Source organism: Bufo gargarizans, chromosome 5 (assembly GCF_014858855.1).
Source record: "Bufo gargarizans isolate SCDJY-AF-19 chromosome 5, ASM1485885v1, whole genome shotgun sequence".
NCBI classification, from domain to species: domain Eukaryota; kingdom Metazoa; phylum Chordata; class Amphibia; order Anura; family Bufonidae; genus Bufo; species Bufo gargarizans.
In genome coordinates this window covers 267,992,149-268,015,155 of record NC_058084.1, presented here as the reverse complement: position 1 = coordinate 268,015,155, position 23,007 = coordinate 267,992,149, and the positions used below count along the sequence as shown (strand labels likewise).

At 39.7% G+C, this 23,007-nt stretch overlaps 1 protein-coding gene across 1 annotated transcript in view; it reads left to right on the top strand.

Moving 5' to 3' along the window:
- MYO10 (myosin X) overlaps positions 1 to 23,007 on the top strand; it is a 230,000-nt gene that overhangs the window by 101,542 nt on the left and 105,451 nt on the right. Inside the window, exon 4 of the mRNA XM_044295842.1 lies at positions 19,709 to 19,896. Within this exon, the coding sequence (XP_044151777.1) occupies positions 19,709 to 19,896 (188 nt within the window). The remainder of the gene's footprint in view (positions 1 to 19,708; positions 19,897 to 23,007) is intronic.

Here is a 23,007-nt window from a genome sequence, read left to right as displayed (position 1 = left end):
AGCTAGGTGAAGTAGTGCCAGAAATTTAAATCTGACATCGTATAGCATTTATTTTAATTGCTTTACATCCATCAATTATACAGAAGAAGCTGAAGAAGCCATGTTTCCAATTATAACGCTACAGCTAAACGGATTCTCGCTTCAAATTTGGCTTCAAACTGGCTTCTAGAAGCCCGAATAGCTACCAATTAAATTATTCCACCCTGTGTTTAACATTGTGGTTAGTAGCCACACCTTGGGTGTGTTCATATCACCTGATCCAGAGATTACGCTTGTATGTACCACAGCTATGTTTTCCTGGTATAAGAATCCTGGTAAAAGAAGTTTATGTTCTAATTTCTCAGAACTGCTCTGGTCTGTGTATGTATTCTTACTAACAATTAGTGTTGATCGCGAATATTCTAATAGCAAATTTGTATCGTGAATATTGCCACTTCGAGTATTTGCGAAGATGTAAAATATAGTGCTGTATCTTCGTAATCGCGAATATTCTAGATTTTCTTTTTCATCAGTACCGTCACTGCTTCTTGCTTGTGGGCCAATGAGAAGGCTGTAATATCTTTGTCTGAGCTTAGCAACATCCCTTGCAACCAATAGAAAAGTTGCCTACCCCTTACTATATAAGAACCTCCCCAGCAGCCATTTTCGGCAGTTTTTTGCAGTTATGAGATAGAGCAGTGTCATTGCTGTGCTCTGTGCTTTCCACTCATTACATTAGATAGTTAGTTAGTTTATATATATAATACAGATAGTTAGTGGGAGATAGTCAGTGTAGGTTAGATAGTGATATAGTGTAGCTGATAGGGTCCAGTGCGGGGTGTTAAATAGTGTCCTAGGAATTACTGTACGGTGCATTTTCTCCAGTCTCCGGAAACTTCTAGCAGCTTGAAAAATGTAGCAAAAGTGAGCCATGCCTGTATTGCAGGTGCAATACGCGCATATTACATTGCCGATTTTCAAAATTAAGAAAATAACAACTGGAGATCACGAATTCTAGAATTTGTAAATTTATGGCAAATATTAGGCCAAAAATTTCTGAAATATTGTGAAAAAGAATATTGCATATGCTGCTCATCACTACTAACAATGCCACATTATTACTATTACCATATTGTTGTTTCAGGGCACTAGTGCTGGATATATATAGCACTACTATATTCCGCAGCGCTATCTATCTATTTGACTCTGTCAATCTATATTTTTTTTAAATGTAGGGGAGTAGATAGTGCAGCTGAACAGGGGATGCAGCAGGACAAGTGACTTCTAGAGTTATTGATGTAGCTTGCAGAGTTGGTGATGAAACCATTCTTGAGTTGGTGGTGAAGCAAAGGGTTGAAGGATTGGTAATGGAGCAGAGAAGATTATATAAAGCCAGAGGTGTAGCAGAGCTAAAGAGAACTCTAGTGACCCAGGCAAAGAGAACACAGGTCAGCAGGACCACCACATGCATCCTGAATAGTCAGTAGGTATCCCACTGCCTAAACTGGGTTTACATCCCCCAGTGAGATGACATTACTGATGCTCATTAGGTTAAAGTAACAGCCAGACCAAGGAGGGAGGCGAGGCGCTCATGTTACGGGACCCAGGACTGGAAAGTAACATACACACAAATATATATTTGTGTGTATACCTTGTAATACTAAGGTTTTATAGAAGTAATGGCCACATGTGTATACAAATCTGTGGTGGTGGTGGTATGTTATAGTATAGTAGGATAGTATGTAAAACACACACATAGAATTAGAATTCTGGTTTAAAGAATTAGAGCCACAGCTACTATGTGTCTGAAAGTGTGCCTTTGTGATATATTTTTCATTTTATGAAATATTTCTCATACATAAGCCAAATTAGGGTCAGATTTTGGTTCTTAAGCAGTATACATATACTTACGCAGTCATTTTCAGAAATCCTGGATTCTTAATCCACGTCTTGTTCCACAGGATGTGATTCAGTCTACTGGGTTTCCTGCATTTCAAGGCTTCCTTCCTATAGCTTTCATCTTTAATAATTATGAGACATATACTGTAGCTATCACCTGAATCCTTTGATCATATTATATACAGTGTGATATATAAAGGGGTTAAACAGTGCTTTAAATTGATGGTCTTTCCTTACATACATACCAACATTGTAGTTAGCAAATTCAAGGCATGTAAGCCGCACTCTAGTAATGTCCTAAACCCAAACTTAGTTTAAATCTATACACCTTCTTGCAAAAGGACTGATTGGCAAATAAATTAGTAGGGTTTATGAAGATTTCTATAACTATCATGATCATGTCTTACTAAATCACTTCTTTCTACTTCCTTATTAAAGAGAAAAGTCAGGGAACATCTTTTATTGATTCTGATAGCTCAAGAATTGGACGTAGTATTAATTCTAATTCCAGTGTCAACTTCAAAGCCTTAGGTTAAAGGACCTTCTTTCTCCTCTCCTGAATGCTCCTCTCTCTCCTCTCCTGAATGATCTTCTAAGCTAATTTATGATCACATCAAAGTTTAACTGTGATGTGGTCATACAGTAAATCAGCTTAGAAGATCATTTGGGGTAGGAGAGAGGGACTAGAGAATGAGCTATAAGATAGCAAGTGTGATGGATTTTACTGTGAACAGCATTCTGCAGCTTGCTATGTTCTGTAACGTAAAAGCTGCAGAAGCAAACACAGCTATTATTTTGTTAAAATAAAAGCTATTGCAAATTTTTAGCCCAAAATACATCTAAATCAATAATTGAAAAAACTCATCCAAAAGATACAATAGTTTTTAAGGTTTATTATTCTTTTTGATGATCCAGGGCTACCATAGCTTATCTGTAGGACCTGCAGACAACGCCCAATGGACCAGTAAACCTATTTAGTTTTTTCTTCTTTTTTATGTAATGTGCATAAACTCTAGACAGTAGACATTTGGTCACAGTAAGCAGACTGCATTGTGATCTTAGTTTTAGTTCCTCCCGGCATTTTTATTGTTCGGCTCCTAGGATGGAGCAGAACAATGAAAATCAATAGCAATAATGTGACTGGAAGGGGGCCCCTTTGGTGATGGGGGCCCAGGGCAATTGCCCAGTTCCCCCCCCCCCCCCTTCCCCAACGCCGGCCCTGGTCTTAGTACTAATCAGGGCCGTGTCACATTAACTGGGCTGTTTTGTATGAATACCATAATAGTGATCAATAGACGGCATTCCTCCTGCGTGGTTTATTATAGGCAATGCTAGACAACCATATGTGTAAGTAAAATTGTTGGGACAATCAATATGGATAAAATCATTCAATTTAATATATGACCTGAGCGATTTTTTTCCAAGGTCAGAGAGTCCTGAGGTGATCCTTTGGCATGTGTGCCAGTCATGCGAATTAATGCTGCCTCCAGCACTTTAAGCTCACATGTCTAATTTGTGCTCACATGGGTCTGATTTTCCTTTGAGTTTGACATTAAAAACACATGTCTGCATCACAAGTAAAATGCAAGCGTGTTAATATATTTTTTTTTTTAAAGAATCACTTGTCTTTGTTAGTACTGGTTCTTTCATGAGAACCAAATAGAAAATAATCATGTACTGGCTCCTTGATACTGGCTCCTCATTTATTGTGCAGTTTTATTTATTGGACTCAACTCTACTCTTTCTGTTGTCAATAGTTGACAACTGTATTTAAATTGCTACAACAGTATAAGTTGTCAAGGTTTGAAGCTGCATCTTTTTAGCAGTGCCAACAATTATTAAGGTATTGGATATTTTAACATTAAAAGGGGTTATCTGGTAAATTATATTGATGACCTATCCTCAGGATAGGTCATCAATATCAGACCAGCTCTGCTCCAACACCTGGGCCCCCCACTGATCAGCTGTTAGAAGAGGTATGGCACACTGTGAGGCTGGGGCCTCTTCTTAGGCCATGTGACAACTCTGTACATTGGTCACATGGCCTAGTTGCAATTTGTTTAGCGGCATGGGCAGAAAGCACGCTAGTTTGGTAGTTATAATTCATATAAGTATAAATGAGAGCTTTTCATCATAGCACAATTATTTTTTGTAATTGCCATTGCTTCATACAGTATTCTTGCTGAATCGTGTGGGATATTTTTCATATTTTCGTTGTGCTCCTGAGTACATCCATTCACTGAATTAGTTAGCATCAATCACTACACTGACTCTATGGGATTTTCTGCAATAGCTATGGGCACCATCTGGTATATGATCATATACTATTTACACATCTGGCAGCAGTTAGACACTTTTTCTCTATATTGACTTTGGCACTCATAGTATTTTACGTTTTTAAGAGAATGAGGAGGAAATTTAATTGCATATGAGACTTTATTTAGGGTAACAGAGGAGAATGAAGATGTGAATGTCTGTCTGGCTTAGTTCTTACTGACCACCCTGATTTAGAATTTTTACAAATTAAAAAAAAGGTCTGCTTTTTTCCAGAAACAGTTGTCACTGTTTTTGGGTTGTGCCCACTATTGCAGCTCAGCCCCAATTAAATGAATGCATCCGCGTTGCAATTCCAGACACAGCTCATGGGTCAGAGTGGCACAGGTTCTGCAGACAACAGACACTAACACCTTGAACTTGAGTTTTGGTCAGCTTATATTTCTTATATGATTTCAGTGAAAGAAAAGATGACAGGGTTCAGATCATTGCTATTTAGTAGTTGGAAAATATTAGCCTGATTTAAAAAGGACCTATCACCAAAATGCAATGCAAGCTGCTGGCAGTAGATTAGGGTACGGCCACACGGTCAGGTTTCTTGAGCCAGTGGCTTATCTCCTGGGAGAACAAAAAGATATTCAGGAGATAAGCCCTATTCTATTCAGTTTGCCCTATTCTACTGTCCGCTGACAGCTGTTGAGGAAGAGTCGGTAGTTCCCCACCCACATTAGACTGTCAGCCAAGCCTGCTCTTCTCAGCGGGTTCGGCCAACAATAAACTACACTTTACGGTAAGAGCAGTGAGACTATGGAACTCTCTGCCTGAGGAGGTGGTGATGGTGAGTACAATAAAGGAATTCACGAGGGGCCTGGACGGATTTCTGGAGCGTAATAATATTACAGGCTATAGCTACTAGAGAGGGGTCGTTGATCCAGGGAGTTATTCTGATTTCCTGATTGGAGTCGGGAAATAATTTTTTCCCCCTTAAGTGGGGAAAATTGGCTTGTGCCTCACAGTTTTTTTTTTTTTTTGCCTTCCTCTAGATCAACTTGCAGGATAACAGGCCGAACTGGATGGACAAATGTCTTTTTTCGGCCTTATATACTATGTTACTATGTTACTAAAATATATGGGGGCCAATCCATAAACATGCAGGCGTCAGGAGAGATTGCTGTCTTAGAACTTATGCACAACCATATTTTTCTTCAATGGGCTGTTTTTAACAAGGACAGTTCACAGACCCATACAAGTCAGTGGAGCTATGGCCACAGCTGTGTTTTCAACAGAAACTCACTGCATCTCCATACTTAACATTGAAAAAATACATTTAAGCCCCAACCCTTCGCCCACTCAGGAACTCCCCCCAAACCGACTGGAATGCCTACAAAAAATTGGGATGGACCTATATAAACCCTACCCATTTGAGAACCTATTCACTTGAATCTCCTAGAAGAATTAGGACTGTTTGCAAATACGTTTTTCCTATTCTAGTCAGTTTTTGTCCATTTTTATTGATAACAGTGAGGAAAAACAATACAATGCACATGTAAGCTATACAGTTTTCGCTGATCCATTTTTTGCAGGTGAAAAATCGGACACAGTGATGTGAATAAGCTTATGTAGATTACTGCTTTAAGTGGAAATGTGTCACTGGGTATTCCTGAGATGAATGCCTGAACATTGTGTTTTTAGCTTCACATGTAAAGTGGAGCTTAAAAGTTTGTGAACCCTTCAGAATTTTCTATATTTCTGCATAAATTTGGCCAAAAATTACATCAGATTTTCATGAAATCCTAAAAGTAGATAAAGGAAACGTGATCAAATAAATGATTAACAAATACCATAATTGTCTTTGACATTTATTTATGGAGGAAACTGATCAAATATCACATGTCTGTGAGTGGCAAAAGTATGATAAACTTTGCTTCAAGTATCTGGTGTGACCCCCTTTTGCAGCAGTAACTGCAACCAAATATTTCTGGTAACTGTTCATTAGTCCTGCACATCGGCTTGGAGGAATTTAAGCCCATTCTTCCATACAAAACAGATTCAACCCCTTTATGTTGGCAGATTTCCTTCTATGAACTGCTTGCTTCAAGTCTTTCCACAACGTTTCTATTGGATTATAGTCAGGACTTTGAATTGGTCATTCCAAACCATTAACTTTATTCTTCTTTAACCATTCTTTCATAGAAAGACTTGTGTGCTTAGGCTCAAATAATGACACCACCACCACCACTGCTTTCACAGATGGGATGAAGTTTTTATGCTGAAATGCAGTGTTGTCCAAAAATAACTTTTCTCATTTAAACCAAAAAGTTTCACTTTAGTCTCATACATCCAGAAAACATTGTTCCAATATCCTTCTGGCTTGTCCAGATGATCTTTAGCAAACTGTAGATGACCAGCAATGTTCTTTTTGGAGAACAGAAGCTTTTTTCCTTTAAATCCTACTGTGCACACCATTGTTGTTTAGTGTCCTCCCAATGGTGGACTCATTAACATAAGCTAATATGAGAAAGATATTTAAGCTATAGTCACACGACATTGAAATATGGATGTGTGATGGCAGTTTTTTTTAACATCTGTCACACGTCTGTTTTAAGAACAATGGTAGTCTTTTAACAGGCTTTTTTTCACTGCCATATGAATGTATCCTTAGTTGGTTAGAGGTTACCTTGGGTTCTTTTGTGACCTCACGAAAAAATTTTACACCTTGATTTTGGTGTGAACTTTGTTGATCGACCACCTCTGGGGAGGTTAAAATGAATTTCCTTAATTTGTACACAATAATCCTTTTGTGCACAACCTGTCTGACTTTGGAATGGTGGAATCCAATTAACCAATCCACAGTCCAAAGGTCTTGTAACCTTTTCCAGCCTGATGAGCATCAGCAACTCTTCTTCTGAAACTTTTGCCACTAACAGACGTGATATTGGATAATTTTCCTCAAACAATAGTAGTTTTAGGTTAAATGTACTCATAAACTTTCACACATCACTGTAGTTGAACATAAATCTTCTTTAGAAAAAGAAACAGATGGAGTTACTCATTTTAGGCAACGCTGACATGTTTCGCTTTTATAAACTTCTAGCTGAATGTGTTCCCCGCATTTACTGTATATGAGCATTACCATTAGGAATGTGTAATACCGTCCAAAACCACAGTGCTGATTGGCTGTTACCCCAGAATAGTTTGTGGATCTGTTCTTAAAATAGTTCACAGGTACTGTTGTTCCACCTGAATAGTGCCATTGACCGGCATGTTTTCCTTTACTCTAAAAATAGGCCACTTCAGTCACTGTGGAACATCTGTGTCAGAGAAAATCAGACCCACAGTAAGCTTGTTATTCCAGCTTAAGCACAAAGTTTATAATGATGAACCCCTGGCTTTCAGAAGACAAATAAACAAAAAGCTGGAGCTGCTTCAGTTGCACTGAGCACAAAGACACGATCTTAAGACAGCAGGAGCAACCTTACTCTTGAGACAACACTAGAAATCAGTTCCAGAAATGTAGTGAAACCTCAGCATTCGTAGCTCTGCACAGGACATAAACAAAAACTCTGAAAGAAACATGTCAAATGTTTAATATAGAATACAGTGCATTTCAAAAAATGGATTTAACCCTTGATTATACCTTAACCGAATGGCCGCCTTTTACTGTAAGGGGTCGGCGGAGATCCGGCTTCTACCCGGCCCCATTGAGTGCATGCAGCAGTATTTCTCCGGACAAATCCCGGCATATTTGTCCGGTAGAGGCCGGATTTCTGTCAGATAGTCATCGGGCCAGAGGGCATTCCAGTAATGTCCGGCAGTGCCAGATCCAGAGAGCTTCGGCAGGAACATCCTGCTGGAACGCCTGCTGGCAGTATGAAAAAAAGCCTAACCCTATGGTAGTCCTATATAAAATGAATGCTTGACCTGCTACTATGTTCATATGGAGGCACAGAGCCGAATCCCCCTTGTGATGGTGGAGTATCCAACTGTTGGGCCCCTACTAATCAGGGGATACCTTTTTATCTTGGCACAAACCCATTACATTTCACTGTCTAATAAAATATAATTAGTTTTTTTTTGCATTAATTAATAAAATGAAAATAACCATTGTTCATTGCAGGTTTGTGAACTGTATGTTCGTCTTCAAATACCACATCAGAGTTTATAGTACCTACACATATACCATACATCTACATAACACGGAGTCATTTTGTAAATGCATTGCATCACTTTGGTCTGATCCCGAGTGACAACCTTTAGTATTATAAAGAGCTGCATTTAAACTTTTGCAGGCTTTAGTGCTGAAATCACCCAGTTTTCTCTATAAATTCATTTTGTTTATTATAGTACAAGTAGAACTACTTTCTAGTTACTCTGTAATGTCATATAATAACAGTAGTAGCTTGTTCCAGTGCTCGCCCTGGAAAAGGTATTAGGCTGAGAGTATGTTTTCCCCATTCCCATGAACCACCTTCTGTGCGTCACTGTAGCAGATGCTGGTCTGTCAGTAAAGAGTCCGACCATAAGTATGTCTTATACTTAACAGTGCTGGAAGCACAATACATAGGTGGATTTGAATGGGGCACAATTGTGCCTGAGAAGCAAACTAGCTGTGTAGAAAAATTCCATCTCTATGGGGTATTTTTAGATTTGTTTTTACTGGTTTTGGATGGATGTTCATAGGAAAAACCGCAGCTTTTGTATTTCAGATTTGTCTTGAAACTATGCAGATGTTTTTCATGTGTCCTTATTTTACAAAGTCTTCCTGCTGTTTGCTCTGTGATGTGAAAGTGCAGCATGCCATGTTCTGGAGGACACATCAGTGGACTTTACAAGACTTTCCAGAGTTTCATCCCACTTCTTTGTTCTGCAAGGCACAAGAACTTCACTAGCATGATGTAGGAAGGAAGTACTGAACTAAATATTAATAATGTAGTCACATTCATATATGGATACATCTAGATAGGTAATGAAGGGATAGATAGATAGATAGATAGATAGATAGATAGATAGATAGATAATAGATAGATAATAGAACACATTTTAAAGGAAAAAGTATACAATGTGTATGCCAGAAAAGTATATGGTCAAGAATGCCATGCATTTGTTACATTTTTTGGCATTTAGATCAGCATATATGTCCACTTTATGCTAAAAACCAATTGTGTACCGAGTCTTACATTTCAGCGCCTATACATACTGTCCATACATCCCATATATGGTTGGAGTATGTATATGCTTCACAAACATGACTTTATAGCATATAGCATTGGGCTGTGTGGTCCATAGATTACGAAACAATGGGAAAAAAAACTGTTTATAAGGTAGAATTCTTAACATTTGACATTTTCCTGAATGAACATAAAGTCATCAGTTCAGTGTCTCATGATACTAAGTTTCTTACCCTCTTGATGAATTTGTGTACGTGGATCTTTTCTTTTCACTACAGATTACAGAACATTCTTATACGGCTGTCCTGGTCCATGGTTCAGTGCAGGGAATGTGACCTTAGATGCACAGTTTATAATTTATGGAGAAAGTTGGATGAAGCCCAGTGCAAATTAGAAGGAGACAGGGAAAATCACTCATTACATTACCGCAGGCCTTAAACTAAGTTTAAGTGCTCAAACAAGAGCCTGAATTATCTAGTCTGTGTTTATGATGGATCAGCAGATACCTTCTCTAAGTAATGTTTTCTCCACTGCCTGCTCAGTCTCAAAGACATGTGTTTTGTATGTGACCAAGCAGTGGATGGTGACTGTATCCAGCTGTTGTATCCAGCCACCTGGCATCTGGTTCTATTAACCTTTCTAAGGCGGTCTTGTAAAGTGATATGGACGTTAACTGGTTAATGAGGCAATGTAATAATTAAATGTACAATAATTCATTATAATGTGTTTTTTAAATCCAACTATTATTTATAGACCTGGTTTGTAAAATGATTAGATCAAGTAACCACAAGGCTCTATAGTGAAACCTGGAAAGGTGCTCCACTGGAAATTGAAAGGTTATGATTATAACCTTTTTAATTCTACCCTTTCTTGGCTTCCTCCTGATCTACTGTGTCTCCTCCTTTTCAATTATCCAGCTCCCTCCCCTTTTCCCTAATAGGTGCACTCCCCTGAGGCTCCATTAATATTGGAACTAGACCTCTCAGCTGTTGGGTCCTATTGGGCTGCCATGCCTGCTAGCCTGTGCAGGAACATGAGTTCTTGAGTTCCAGTATGAAAATGTCTGCACACAGTGTTGGACTGGGGTGCCTGAGGCCCATCAGTAAAATTCATTCTGGGGCCCCACTATACAGGTACAGGCAAATTCTATCTGTTCCCACAGCGGCAGGAGCAGCAAGATGTTATAAGATGACTATGGGGGCCCTGCAGTGACTTTTAGAGGGCAGGTCGTTGGAAAAAAAGTATACTGGCTGTTCTGCCTCTGTGCCTAGAAGTCTTCTCAGCCACCAGATACATTTGTAATAATAAACTAGGTACTCTTTTGTATAATCTACCTGTTTCACAGTCTGCAACTAAAAAGCTGTTTGATTATTTTCATCTAATTTCCATGTATTTTTGGTGTGCTGAAAACAAATAAAATATTGAAAAACTCCTAGACGTCATGATTTGACACAAAATTCAAAATTGTCTTCAAATTTGTAAAAAAAAAAAACATTTTGGTATTTTTTTATATTATGGGTCTATAACCAAATTTAAAGTCCAAATTACTATTAATTAATTCACATACGTGCATTTAAGATATAAAATACCCCCAAAAAACTTAAAGGGGTTGTCCGAGTTATGTAAAAACAAATATAGCACTGTAAATATGATGGTCAGCAATATATACATAAGCCAAGCAAGTTTTAGGGGGGAAAAATTATATTTCCTCATTTCCCTAGTTCTCTTCTTTCCCCTTTGTTGTTATTTGCACGTAAACAATCTCTGCCACTCCCCCCCCCCCCCCCCCATGCAAAGGGGGTGAATACAAGTGCTGCTCTGAGTGACATGTCTGACTACTGGGATACTCAGCAGCATGCTGTATGTGTAAGCCTCAGCCCTGAGTCTGTGCTTCTAATGGTAGAAGGGGTAATCTTTCCTGAAGAATCTGACTTTGAAGATGATACAAAACCAAAATAGTTTTCTCAGGAGGAGATGAATGATTTGGTAAGAGACTTGAATCTTCCCAAAGATGCTGCTGAGTTACTCGGATCAAGGCTAAAAGCAGGAATTTATTGTTGCCATGAGTGTCATCTTCATGGTTCAGACATCGTGAAAAGGAGTTTGTTCCTAACTTCACCCAGGAAGCCAAGTTTGTTTATTGCATCGATGTCGAAGGTCTGATGGGTCAATTTAAAATCCAATATGATTCAGAGCAATGGCGTCTTTTTATAGATTCTTCAAAAAGTCCCAAAGCAGTTTTACTACACAACGGTGGTTTTTACGCTTCCATAACTGTAGGCAAATCCGTACACTTGAAGGAAACTTACCAGAACTTGGAATTAGTTCCTCGTAAACTTAAATATAAAGACCATGGTTGGCAAGTGTTTGGGGACTTGAAAGTCTTGTGCATGCTGCTCAGGCAACAAGCTGGGTACACCAAATACCCTTGTTTTCTGTCTATGGGACAGTCGAGACCGACAAAATCACTGGACCAAGCAGAGTTGGCAGTCGAGGGTGCTAACAGTCGGTTAAAAAAAAAATCCTACGAGAAACTTTGCTGCCTCCCCATAAAGTTCTTCTACCACCTCTCCACATAAAATTGGGATTGATGAAGCAATTCGTAAAATCACTTCAAAGAGATGGAGAATGCTTCAAATACTTGGTCACCAAGTTTCCAGGCCTGTCGGAGGCAAAATTGAAGGAGGGTGTGTTCGTCGGGCCAGACATTAGAAGGCTTATAGTTGATCAAGAGTTTGTCAATACCATGACGGATCGTCAAAAAGAAGGGTGGATTGCATTTAAAGAAGTCGTACAGAAATTTTAGGCAATAACAAAGATCCTCACTACAAAAAGATTGTCGGACGAATGCTGAAAGCATTTCAAGCTTTAGGTTGCCTGATGAGTTTGAAAATGCATTTCCTCCAGTCCCACCTTGACTACTTTTCTGAAAATTTGGGAGCTCTGAGTGAGGAACAAGGTGAACGATTCCACCAAGACATTAAAGAGATACAATGATGGCAGACTACTGTTGGATGCTTCAGAGAGACATTCTAGATACTACTCACAAGCGTAAATGCACCAAGAGGAGCCTCACAGAGAAGAAGAATCAAGTTTGGTTTGTGTAGGTGACCTCATTTTAGTTCAAAGATGGATTTTCATGAACAGTCTATTTCCATTTATTTTGAGGTATTGCCTTATTTAACAAAGTTACCTAAATTGTCAGGAAACGTGATGTCCTATGACATAATAGAGATCATTTTCGGAATCAGCGCACCAAAAAACATAAAGATTACGTGGAATAACCAAAACAGCTCTTGAAATTATTTTTTTTTGCAAACCTGTGTTTTTAATATCAACATACTGTAGGTTTGGGGAGATGCTGTGCTCTATTTATCTATATGTAGTGCAGTCAATGCCATGTGCCACTTGTGTAGAGGTGAACTAGGGGCCCACCTGTTCCCTTGCTGGCCAGTCCGAGCCTGTCTGCACAGAGTTTCTATGTTCCCCCTGGGTTAGTGTGTATTTTCTCTGGGTTCTCTGATATCCTTCCACACTACAAAATCATAGTATTTTAGATGGAATGGCATCCTACAATGATGGCCCTTGTGGATGTCTGAGGAAGAGAAAATTGAATATTTATAAGTAATCTGATAACTGGATGTCACTATTTCCCCTTGTCAAGGGGTACATTCCTACACAATCTGACACTGTCAGCAGTGATTAGACTGTGTCAGACTGTACAGGGACCTCCCGCCTCCATTGGTATCACCCAGTTATCAATTTATTCTCGTGGGAATAACAGAGCAACACCATAACAAAGAATGCAAAGAAAAGGTGCTCAAGGATTCTTACATTATGGACAATACATTTATTTAGTAAAACAGTCAAGAGAGGTGACACAATCTCTATATAGAAGGGATCAACCTCCCAGGAATATGGTACAATGAATAAATGAATAAAGATTTGAGAAAATGAGTCATTTCCTGAATGGATTACATTGAAACTCCTTCTATTTTTAACCATATTTGTTAATATCTAAATATTCATAGTTGGTTTATTCATAATTATACAAACCATTTATCCTGTCCGTTTTTTTATGTCATTGCACTCATACTCTACTATTTTCTTGCACTCTCCATTCAGTGCTGATGCATATCCTGTTGTTCAAGTGGTATTAGTGTATAAATGGCAGCATGTGTTATTTACTTGCTGGTATTCTCCTGTGAAATTAAATATTGTGAACGATAGGAACATTAAGGCCTCTTTCACACGTCGCGTGTGAGGGCCGGACAAGATGCGGGTGCATTGAAGGAAAATGTGTGATTTTTCCGCGCGAGTACAAAGCATTTTAATGCGATTTGCATGCGCGTGAGAAAAATCGGCACGGTTGGTACCCAGACCTGAACTTGACTTCTTCATAGAAGTTCGGGTTTGGGTTAGGTGTTCTGTAGATTTTTATAATTTTCCCTTATAACATGGTTATAAGGGAAAATAATAGCATTCTTAATACAGAATGCTTAGTAAAATGTCCATTGAGGGGTTAAAAATAATAAACAAATTTAACTCACCCCTTCCACTTGGTCGTGTAGCGGTTCTCCTCTTCTTTCTACTTTCTTCAGGATGGGGTGAGTTAAATTTGTTTATTATTTTTAACCCCTCAATGAACATTTTACTAAGCATTCTGTTATAAGGGAAAATAATAAAGATCGGGTCCCCATCCCGGTCGTCTCCTAGTAAACATGCGTGAAAATCGCACTGCATCCCCACTTGCTTGCGGATGCTTGCGATTTTCACGCAGCCCCATTCACTTCTATGGGGCCTGAAAAACGCACAATATAGAGCTTGCTGCGATTTCCACGCAATGAACAAGTGATGCGTGAAAATCACCACTCTTGTGCAAAGCCCCATTGAAGTGAATGGGTCCGAATTCTCGCCAGTGTGAAAGGGGCCTAAAGGGGTTGTCTCAGTTCAGCAAGTGGCATTTATTATGTAAAGTTAATACAGGGCACTTACTAATGTATTGTGATTATACATATTGCTGCCTTTGCTGGCTTGATTCATTTTCCAGCATTTTACACTGCTTGTTTCCATGGTTACGACCACCCGCAATCCAACAGTGGTGATCGTGCTTGCACAGAATAGGGAAAAGTGCAGACCTCTCTGGTGAACGGGATTGCGGGAGCACACATAAGGTAGTGCTTTTTTTATAGTGTGCAAGCACGACCACCACTGATGGATTGCAGGAAGGTCATAATCATGGAAATGAGCAGTGTATAATGTGATGGAAAAATGAATCCAGCCAGCAAAGGAGGCAAAGTGGATAATCACAATACATTAGTAAGTGCCTTGTATTAAGTTCAGCTATTCGCTGAAGTGACAAAACCCCTTTAAGGGCACATTTCTCAGCATATTGGGCCAGCAGCAGGTTTCACAGCTTCTCAGTCTTAGCACATGATTGCTAACATCCCTATCCTATAGAAATTTCATGACAGTGCTTTTAAAGGACACATCCATCAAATATTTATCTCATATACACAGTTCAAAGGTGTAAATTCTTTTATTAAAAAAAAATCAAAAAAATCACTGGATGCTTTTCTGGATCTCATTTTCTGAAGTCATGTTTTCTACTTTCTGTCCCGGTTCTTTGACTTTATGGTTAACCTTTTTGGGTCAGGCCATCACTGTGACCAGAAAGTGCCTGCCTGTAGTAACTCGGTATAAAATGTTTGGTACTCAGGTGTCACAGCCCTGTCTCTCATGTGTCCCGACATTGATGTAGAAATGGTCAAATACCCCTGGGTGCTAGAAATGCAAATGCTTCCTCCATTCATTTCAGTGGAAGGAGATAGTTATTCTTTATTGGCCATCTGAATTAAAGCTCCTCGACAATTGATGAACTGGATCATGGTAAATGAAACTAATATTTGGAAAGACATTGGGGTCTTTGGGTCATGATTTATTTCACTTAAAAGTTGCCTTTATCCTTTTACAACCTACTATAGATTAACCTCTTCTTTAGCTGGATTTGCATAGTCTGAATATTGGGCCAATTATCGAACATTCATTCCCGAAAATCTGCCCGTCTAAATGTGCCATAGATCACCCGATGAATGAAGGTGCAGACTCACCAGTCATCACTCTGTGTGCTGACTAAGCAGTACTCTGCTGCCAAGGAGCAATGATTTTTTTTATGAGGACGTGCAATAGCAGCAGCCATCCCTCATCCTCATACTGTGGAGGAGATCTGCATGCAGCGCTTCGCTTCCATGAGCAGCCGACTCTTCTTTCCCGACAATTGGCTTCTCCTCGCCTGGTGTAAATGCACCTTTACTCATTCTCTGCTCATTTTTTTTCCTTCTATATTTTCCATGTTCAGACAAACATGTTTCTAAACTCAAATCCACAAATGACCTTTGGTGATGTCACATTTGTAGGTTGAAACTTAGATTGGAGCCCTTTTGACTTTTTTTTTCTACAGCGTTATATTCTGATGTTGTCATCATGTAATCAGATTTTTACATCATGATGACTACAAGTTAAAATTCAATAAAATTAAGGAAATAAAACAAAACTCAACATGTTGAAAAGTTTCATACATAGAAGTGCCTTAGGGGTTGTAGAGTAATAGGAACCTGTATTTTTACATATAAATAAGCACGAGCGTCTAGACAAGGCGTTCCTTTATCTTATTCAAGATATTCTATACAGAGCCATTAATGTGACAAATATCCACAGTACCTTATAGCTGAAACTGCCATCATGTCCCAATGATAACTGCCACTGTGCAATAACAGTAACTACTGTAGTGTCCTATATTAGTACCTGCCACAGTACCTTACAGTAAAAACTGCCATTATGTCCCAATGATAACTGCCACTGTGCAATAATAACCTCAACTACTGTAGTGTCCTATATTAGTACCTGCCACAGTACCTTACAGTAAAAACTGCCATTATGTCCCAATGATAACTGCCCCTATGCAATAATACCCTGAACTACTGTAGTGTCCTATAACAGTATCTGCCACAGTACCTTATAGTTAAACCTGCCATCATGTTGCAGCACTCTGCCATGATAACAGTAACTGCTGTATTGCCCCATAGCAGTACCTGCCACAGTACCTTATAGCAGAAACTGCCATCATGTCCCAATAAGGCCTCATGCACACGACCATGGTGTGTTTTGCAGTCCGCAAATTGCAGATCCGCAAAACACGGATGGCGTCCGTGCGCGTTCCACAATTTGCGGAACGGCACGGACAACCTTCAATATAAATGCCTATTCTTGTCCGCAAAGTGCGGACAAAAATAGGACATGTTATATTTTTTTTAGCTAGGCCACAGAACCGAGCAACGGATGCGGACAGCACACGGAGCGCTGTCCGCATCTTTTGCGGCCCCATTGAAGTGAATGGCTCCGCATTCGAGCCCCCAAAACTGCGGCTCGGATGCAGACCAAAACAACGGCCGTGTGCATGAGGCCTAATAGTAACTGTCACTGTGCTAGAATAAAAGTAACAGCCATAGTGTCCCATAACAGTTCCTGCCACAGTACCTTACAGTAGAAACTGCCAATGTATCCCAATGATAATAACTGCCACTGTGCTATAATAACAGATACTACCATAGTGCCCCATAACAGTGACTCCCACATTACCTTATAGCAGAAACTGACATCATGTCCCGTTGATAGTAACGCCCTATAGTAAATCAGCAGCAGTAAGCCGTTTTTTGTCCGGCCGTATCCCGCCATATATGCCAGGTAGCGGCCGGATCTCCCCTGGACCCCATAACAGTCAGCGTAGCTGGCAGGCATTGCAATAACATCTGGCAATGCCAGATCCAGAGAGCACGACAGGCTGTTCTCTGCTGGAACAGCCTGTCAGAGCTAATAGCGCTAGTGTAAAACTTGCCTGACTCTGTTTATTGACCAAACCTAGGGACATTTCGACTATACAAAGATAAATACTGTTTGGTCAATAAAGAGTTACTAAAGGATTTAACGAAAAGTGCTGCAGTCTTTTTGGTATTGCCAATAATAGTATCTGCCATTGTGCCATTAACAGTAGCTACCGTAGTGCCCCATAATAGTAACGGCCATAGAAACCAAAGAAACGTGTCTATCCCTGCAACACATCCAAGCTTGAACAACTGATGAATCCGGTTCAGGTCTAGACTTTCTGCCTAAGCTTACGCCATCTTTAGGATTAGTAAATCTGGTCCTGGAGAGTGGGCACCATGCACAGACTCAGGCTCTGATTATATATGGTTGGCATGTCATGGTTTACTCTTGTCAGAGCTATATGGCTGTGTCTACAACTTGGAACCTAATGACATGTATTTATTTTGAAAAGAGTGTTCTTTCCTACATCTGCATTCTCTTAATGGCTGACCCACAGAGATTCAGCTACAGTTAAGTATAGTGGTAGTTCTGGGCATCCAATCTGAAATGTGAAACACTGGAACATTCTGTGTGTGGTTTGGACCGGGCAGAAGCTATTTGAAAAACAGAAGACATTGCTTGTTGCTCTCGCGTTCTCACATCAAAGAACGAAGCATCTAACAGTCAGATGAAACCAGAGTCAAATGGAAATGAGTCTGCCATTAGTAGAAAATTGTAGAAAAAATGCAAAAGTAACAGTCTCATTGAAAATGTCAATCTGTGCATGTTTCTGATGCGGGCATGGTCGCTGTGTGTCTTCTACAGATGTGAAGCTGCCGGTCTGACATGAGCTCTAGCACAGTCTGTGGTCAGGAAATGCCATTGATATGATTTGAGTCTGTAGATGTTGCTGGACTAGTAGTTGAATTCTTAGCTGTAGGAAATCATTTTTCTGTAGTTGACTAATGCTAAACAGTAGTTAGAAAGTATACTTTCTGGAACATTAGATGCTTATAGGTAAGCAACACTTTTGAAGGCCAACTAGGGACACGTAAAAGGGAACCCGTCACATTAAAATGCAGTCCAGCATATGCAGGCAGTATATGCAGTATATAATGATTATTTATGAAGTCCTGCTCTCCTGCCCACCTGCTGATGATTTACATTCTTCTACCTAGCATTCTCACTATCTCTCTAGGACAGAACTGCCAATCATCAGCAGATGGGTGATAGTGCAGGAGATTATGAATAACCAGGACTCTTCTCAGGTAGATTTGACTCTTTTGAAGGCCTCTGCTGCAATGACCACCTGATGAGTGACACACCGCTGATATCAGCATATCTGTCGCTATTTTATACTGCCGTCAGTGAGGTCAGCATAAAGTTGATGACAGGTTCCCTTTAACGACTATCTCTGTATTCACACTCATACCAAGACCAGAAGGAGTGGATGTTCCAAAGAATGCATTATTAGTCCTACTGAATCTTTTCCCTAAAAAAACTGTGTATAGTGTATAAAACTATTCAGCTCCTCCTGCTCTACGACATGGTCTCTATAGACTGGACTGCATTTTATGTTGTACACCCTAGACCTCTAAAATACGTTGTTAGATATTTACAGGGGTTGGCCCATCTGGGACATTCATGGCATAACGCTAGGATATGCCGTCAATGTCAGAAAGGTTCGAGTCCCATCTCTGGGACCTCCTATCTCCAGAATAGGGCCCCCAAAGTGAAGGAGAACATTCCATTCATTGCTTCGGGAGTTCCAAAAAGCGAGGGGATATACAGGATTATGTTTGATATCATTAGGTTGTTTGTGATCAGCTCCATTCACATAACAATATGCTTCTGCCTCTGGAAGAAAACAGCTTATCCTGTTTAACCTCCTTAAAGAAAATGAAAACAGTAAAACATTACTATTATTATAAATAAATTCCCAAATACCTTTCATTAGTTAAAATGGCTCTTTTTGTCTAGCGAGCAATCATTAGGAGAAATAAAATGGCCGCCGTCCTATTAGTACACAGAAAACCTGCCCTAATCACACAGCAGGACAAGTTACTTCACAACACTGAGCTAAAGAGTTTCATGGTCAGGAATTCAAATCTGTCCATGACAACAGCTGAACAGAGTTTATGTGCTCTCCCCACTTCACATTGGTCCTTTAGCTTCTATGTGTATCTGGCCAAGAAATCAGGTTATCAGTCTTACATTGTTGAAAGGGATGGATGTATATAAATAATTACAGTTGGTGTACTTCACTGCGGAATATGTTAGTGCAATGAACAAACAGGACATCCCTTCTGCATGGCACCCCCTTCCTATGCCGAATTCACACAGGCTGGTAGTGGATTGCCTACCTCTAAAAGTCAGTTGAGCATAGACAACTTGGAAATCATGGCCTACAAGTCTCTGAACCTGAAAAGACAGTCCTAGTTCCGGTACAGATATCATCCAGAAATATACATATGTCATACATAATTCATGCATAATCAACATTGTTATTCTGTGATTTATTTCAGACCTATATTGGCTCCATCCTTGCCTCCGTCAACCCCTACAAGATTATACCGGGCTTATATGACCGAAACACAGTGGAGCTGTACAGCAGGCATCACATGGGAGAAATTCCTCCTCACATCTTTGCTGTGGCCAATGAATGTTACCGCTGCCTATGGAAGCGCCATGACAATCAGTGTGTTCTCATCAGGTGAGTAGCAGCCATCCGGAATGTATGTACAGGGTATGGTATTAGGATGGCAGATCAATATAGTCTCCTTTCATCTATCTGCATTCCTTACAATAAAACATTTTAAAGCTTACCTATAGTCCACCATTATGAAGATTTACTGAGCTATATGTTTTTCCGGAATGATAGAAATATTAGTCCAGTGCTAGAACTGTAGCCGTGTGATGCAGTTCGATAGAATTAATGGGGAAAGTCATGTTACAGTTTTCTGCTGCCCATGTTCGTTATTTATTACTGTGTGTGAGGTAGTATGACAGCCGCCGTGAATTGTACCAATAGAGTTCAGTTCAGTCCTATAGCTACAAGTTACAACTTAAAGGGCATTGTCAGCAGATTTGTACATATGACACTGGCTGACCTGTTACATGGGCACTTGGCAGCTGAAGGCATCTGTGTTGGTCCCATATTCAAATGATGTTTTAATATTTGCAAATGAGCCTCTAGGAGCAACGGGGGTGTTGCCATTACACCTAGGGGCTCTACTCTCTCTGCAACTACCGCTCTCTCTCTGCACTTTTATTGACTGGGCAAGGCAGTGAAAATGTCATCACGCCTGGCCCTGTCGATTAAGTGGAGAGGGCACAGCAGTTGTAGAGAAAGTAGAGCCTCTAAGTGTAATGGCATTATTGGCTCATTATTTTGATGAACCTGATGCTCAGGTCCTCTTTAAGTTGTATCTTGTGCCTGTAAGAGTGAAGTGAACTGCAGCGGTACAACTCACTGCGGCTGTCACACTACCTCACACAAAAGTGAATAAAGAACATGAGCAGGAAGCTGTTCCATGAATTTTTCCATTCGTTCTATCAGGCTGCATGGTTGCAAACCAGAACAAGAGGCAATAGCAAGATTACAGCACTAGTGTCCAGTACTGATAATAGATCTACAGCACTGTTTCCTGTCTACTTAATTGTAAGGTATTGTATAAATATAGAAATCAGGATTTTCATGTGTTAGTTTTTGACACCATTTCTGTACCCAGTTATTGCCCATAGTCACATACATTAAAGCTCATTATTTGCATCTGCAGGAGACGTTTTACTGACTTATTGGAAATGTTTTGTCCTAAGATAACTCTGCTGAGTAAATGTAGGCAATTTAGGTGGATATCCTATCGTTAAATCCTGAAATTAATCAGCAAATCGAATGCGTGAGGTCCTTTAAAATGTTGTAGCTTGAAAAGGAAGTATGTTAAGCTGATATCTCCCCCTTGTGGTGGAAATGCTTTATAGCATCCAGGAAAGGGACAATGTGGAAACTTGGTGCAGATGAAACAGATGAGTCCTACTAAACAAAAGAATTTCCTTTAAATAAATAAATAAATATTACATAGTATTAGTAATATGTTATATTATATTAGTAAAATGCTCATGGTTTCCAGAATTTGCTTCTACACCAGATGTTGGAGGAAAGAGGGTTCAGACTGTTGGATTTCAACACACCTGACCCTTTTGTTCTCAGGGGAGATAAACCACTGCCAGAGGTGTCAACGACTTACTCTCCTCTCCGCATTAAAGAAGCACTCTGGTTTTTTAACGTTTGTCCCATTTCGAATACTATATAAGACATAAAGTAGCACAATGAATGAATGAACTTACTGCCCATCATAAAATTTTATTCTCCGTCCCAGGCCATGGGTGCCCCATCTTTAGTGTTAGGATCTCTGTGCATTCCTATGAGACTGGCATCAAGGTTCTCTATCTCTCATATAAATGCATACGGAGCCTAACGGGCTAGTCGGGGGGTCATGTGGAGCAACAACAGAAAAGAAGCTTAAAATTCTATGGTATAGCAGCCAGTTGTTTTATGTAGTATTTTTTAAAAATTAGTGCTAAACGAGTGCTTTTTTAACACATGCTAGATAGGTCATGTGTGTCCTTTTGGCCTCCATTGGGTGGAACGCACTTGTGTACCATTCTTCTAGCTTAGAAAACTGAAATAATATATATTGCTCAGTATTCGTAGTCGACAGAGGCTACTGTAAGCCTATACAGTGACATCAATGAAAAATCTTCCCAGCGTAGACCTCAGGAGCATTGTGGAATTTTTACTATAAATGCTGATGTGAGTAAAGCTTCTGGGTTCAGTTTGAGAACATGAACTTGCACCCCTTTTTCAGATTGTATCTAATTTATCTGTTTCATTACAGTATTGCAGTGGTTTGTGAAAACAGGGAAAAAAGTATAATTTTTCTTTGTAATTTGTCTTCTGGCGCCAAGCTTGAAGACACTGAGCTTTTAGTAATAGATTATTTATTACTGCAACGCTGTAAGGCTTGATAGGCCGAGGCTGTCCAAGCCCGATTACTGTAACAGATCACTGGATCATACGGCCAATTATGCAGTTTCCGTCTTCTCCTCATATATCATGCCTTCTGTATTACTATCCAAAATTGTAAAATAAAAAACATATACAGATAAATAAAAAAAATGAAATGTAAGTACTGTACTTTGCAGCCACATTAACCCTTGAAAGACAGAGATATTGTTTGCTTTAAATAGTATCTCTGCTAGTGCACTGGGCCCTGTAGAGAAAATACAGGGATACTGGGAGAGGCTCACTATATCTGTAGCCTCTTCGCAGACCACCTAGCCATATATAAAAAAGTATAGATTTTTAGATTTAAAATGTACAAATTTTGCCTGTGTTATATTAATAGTACATATAATTAACTATATGTCACACTTCAGTGACTGTGGAATTGTGGACATTTGTCACAGTCATAACTGATCAAGGGCTAGTGATATCCAGTAGCTCTGAAATCAGTTGGGGGAGGGGGGTCTCTCCAAGGTCTGACACTGGCAGCACTGATTGGACAGAGTCAGACACACCCAGTAGTACCTTTACTGCAGACTGCTGACAATTTATTTTTAAGCAGGAATAATACAGGGATGGCACAACATAGAGTGATAATACTAGATGCTTGAGAATTGGTGTTACATAGGGAATGAGAGGAGTTGCTAAAACAATCAGGAGAAGTGACAGGTCCTCTTTAGGGCTCATGCACACGAACATGTGCCAGCCGGGCTCTTATTGCGGCCCGCAAACAGCGGGTCTGCAATATACAGGCCCCAG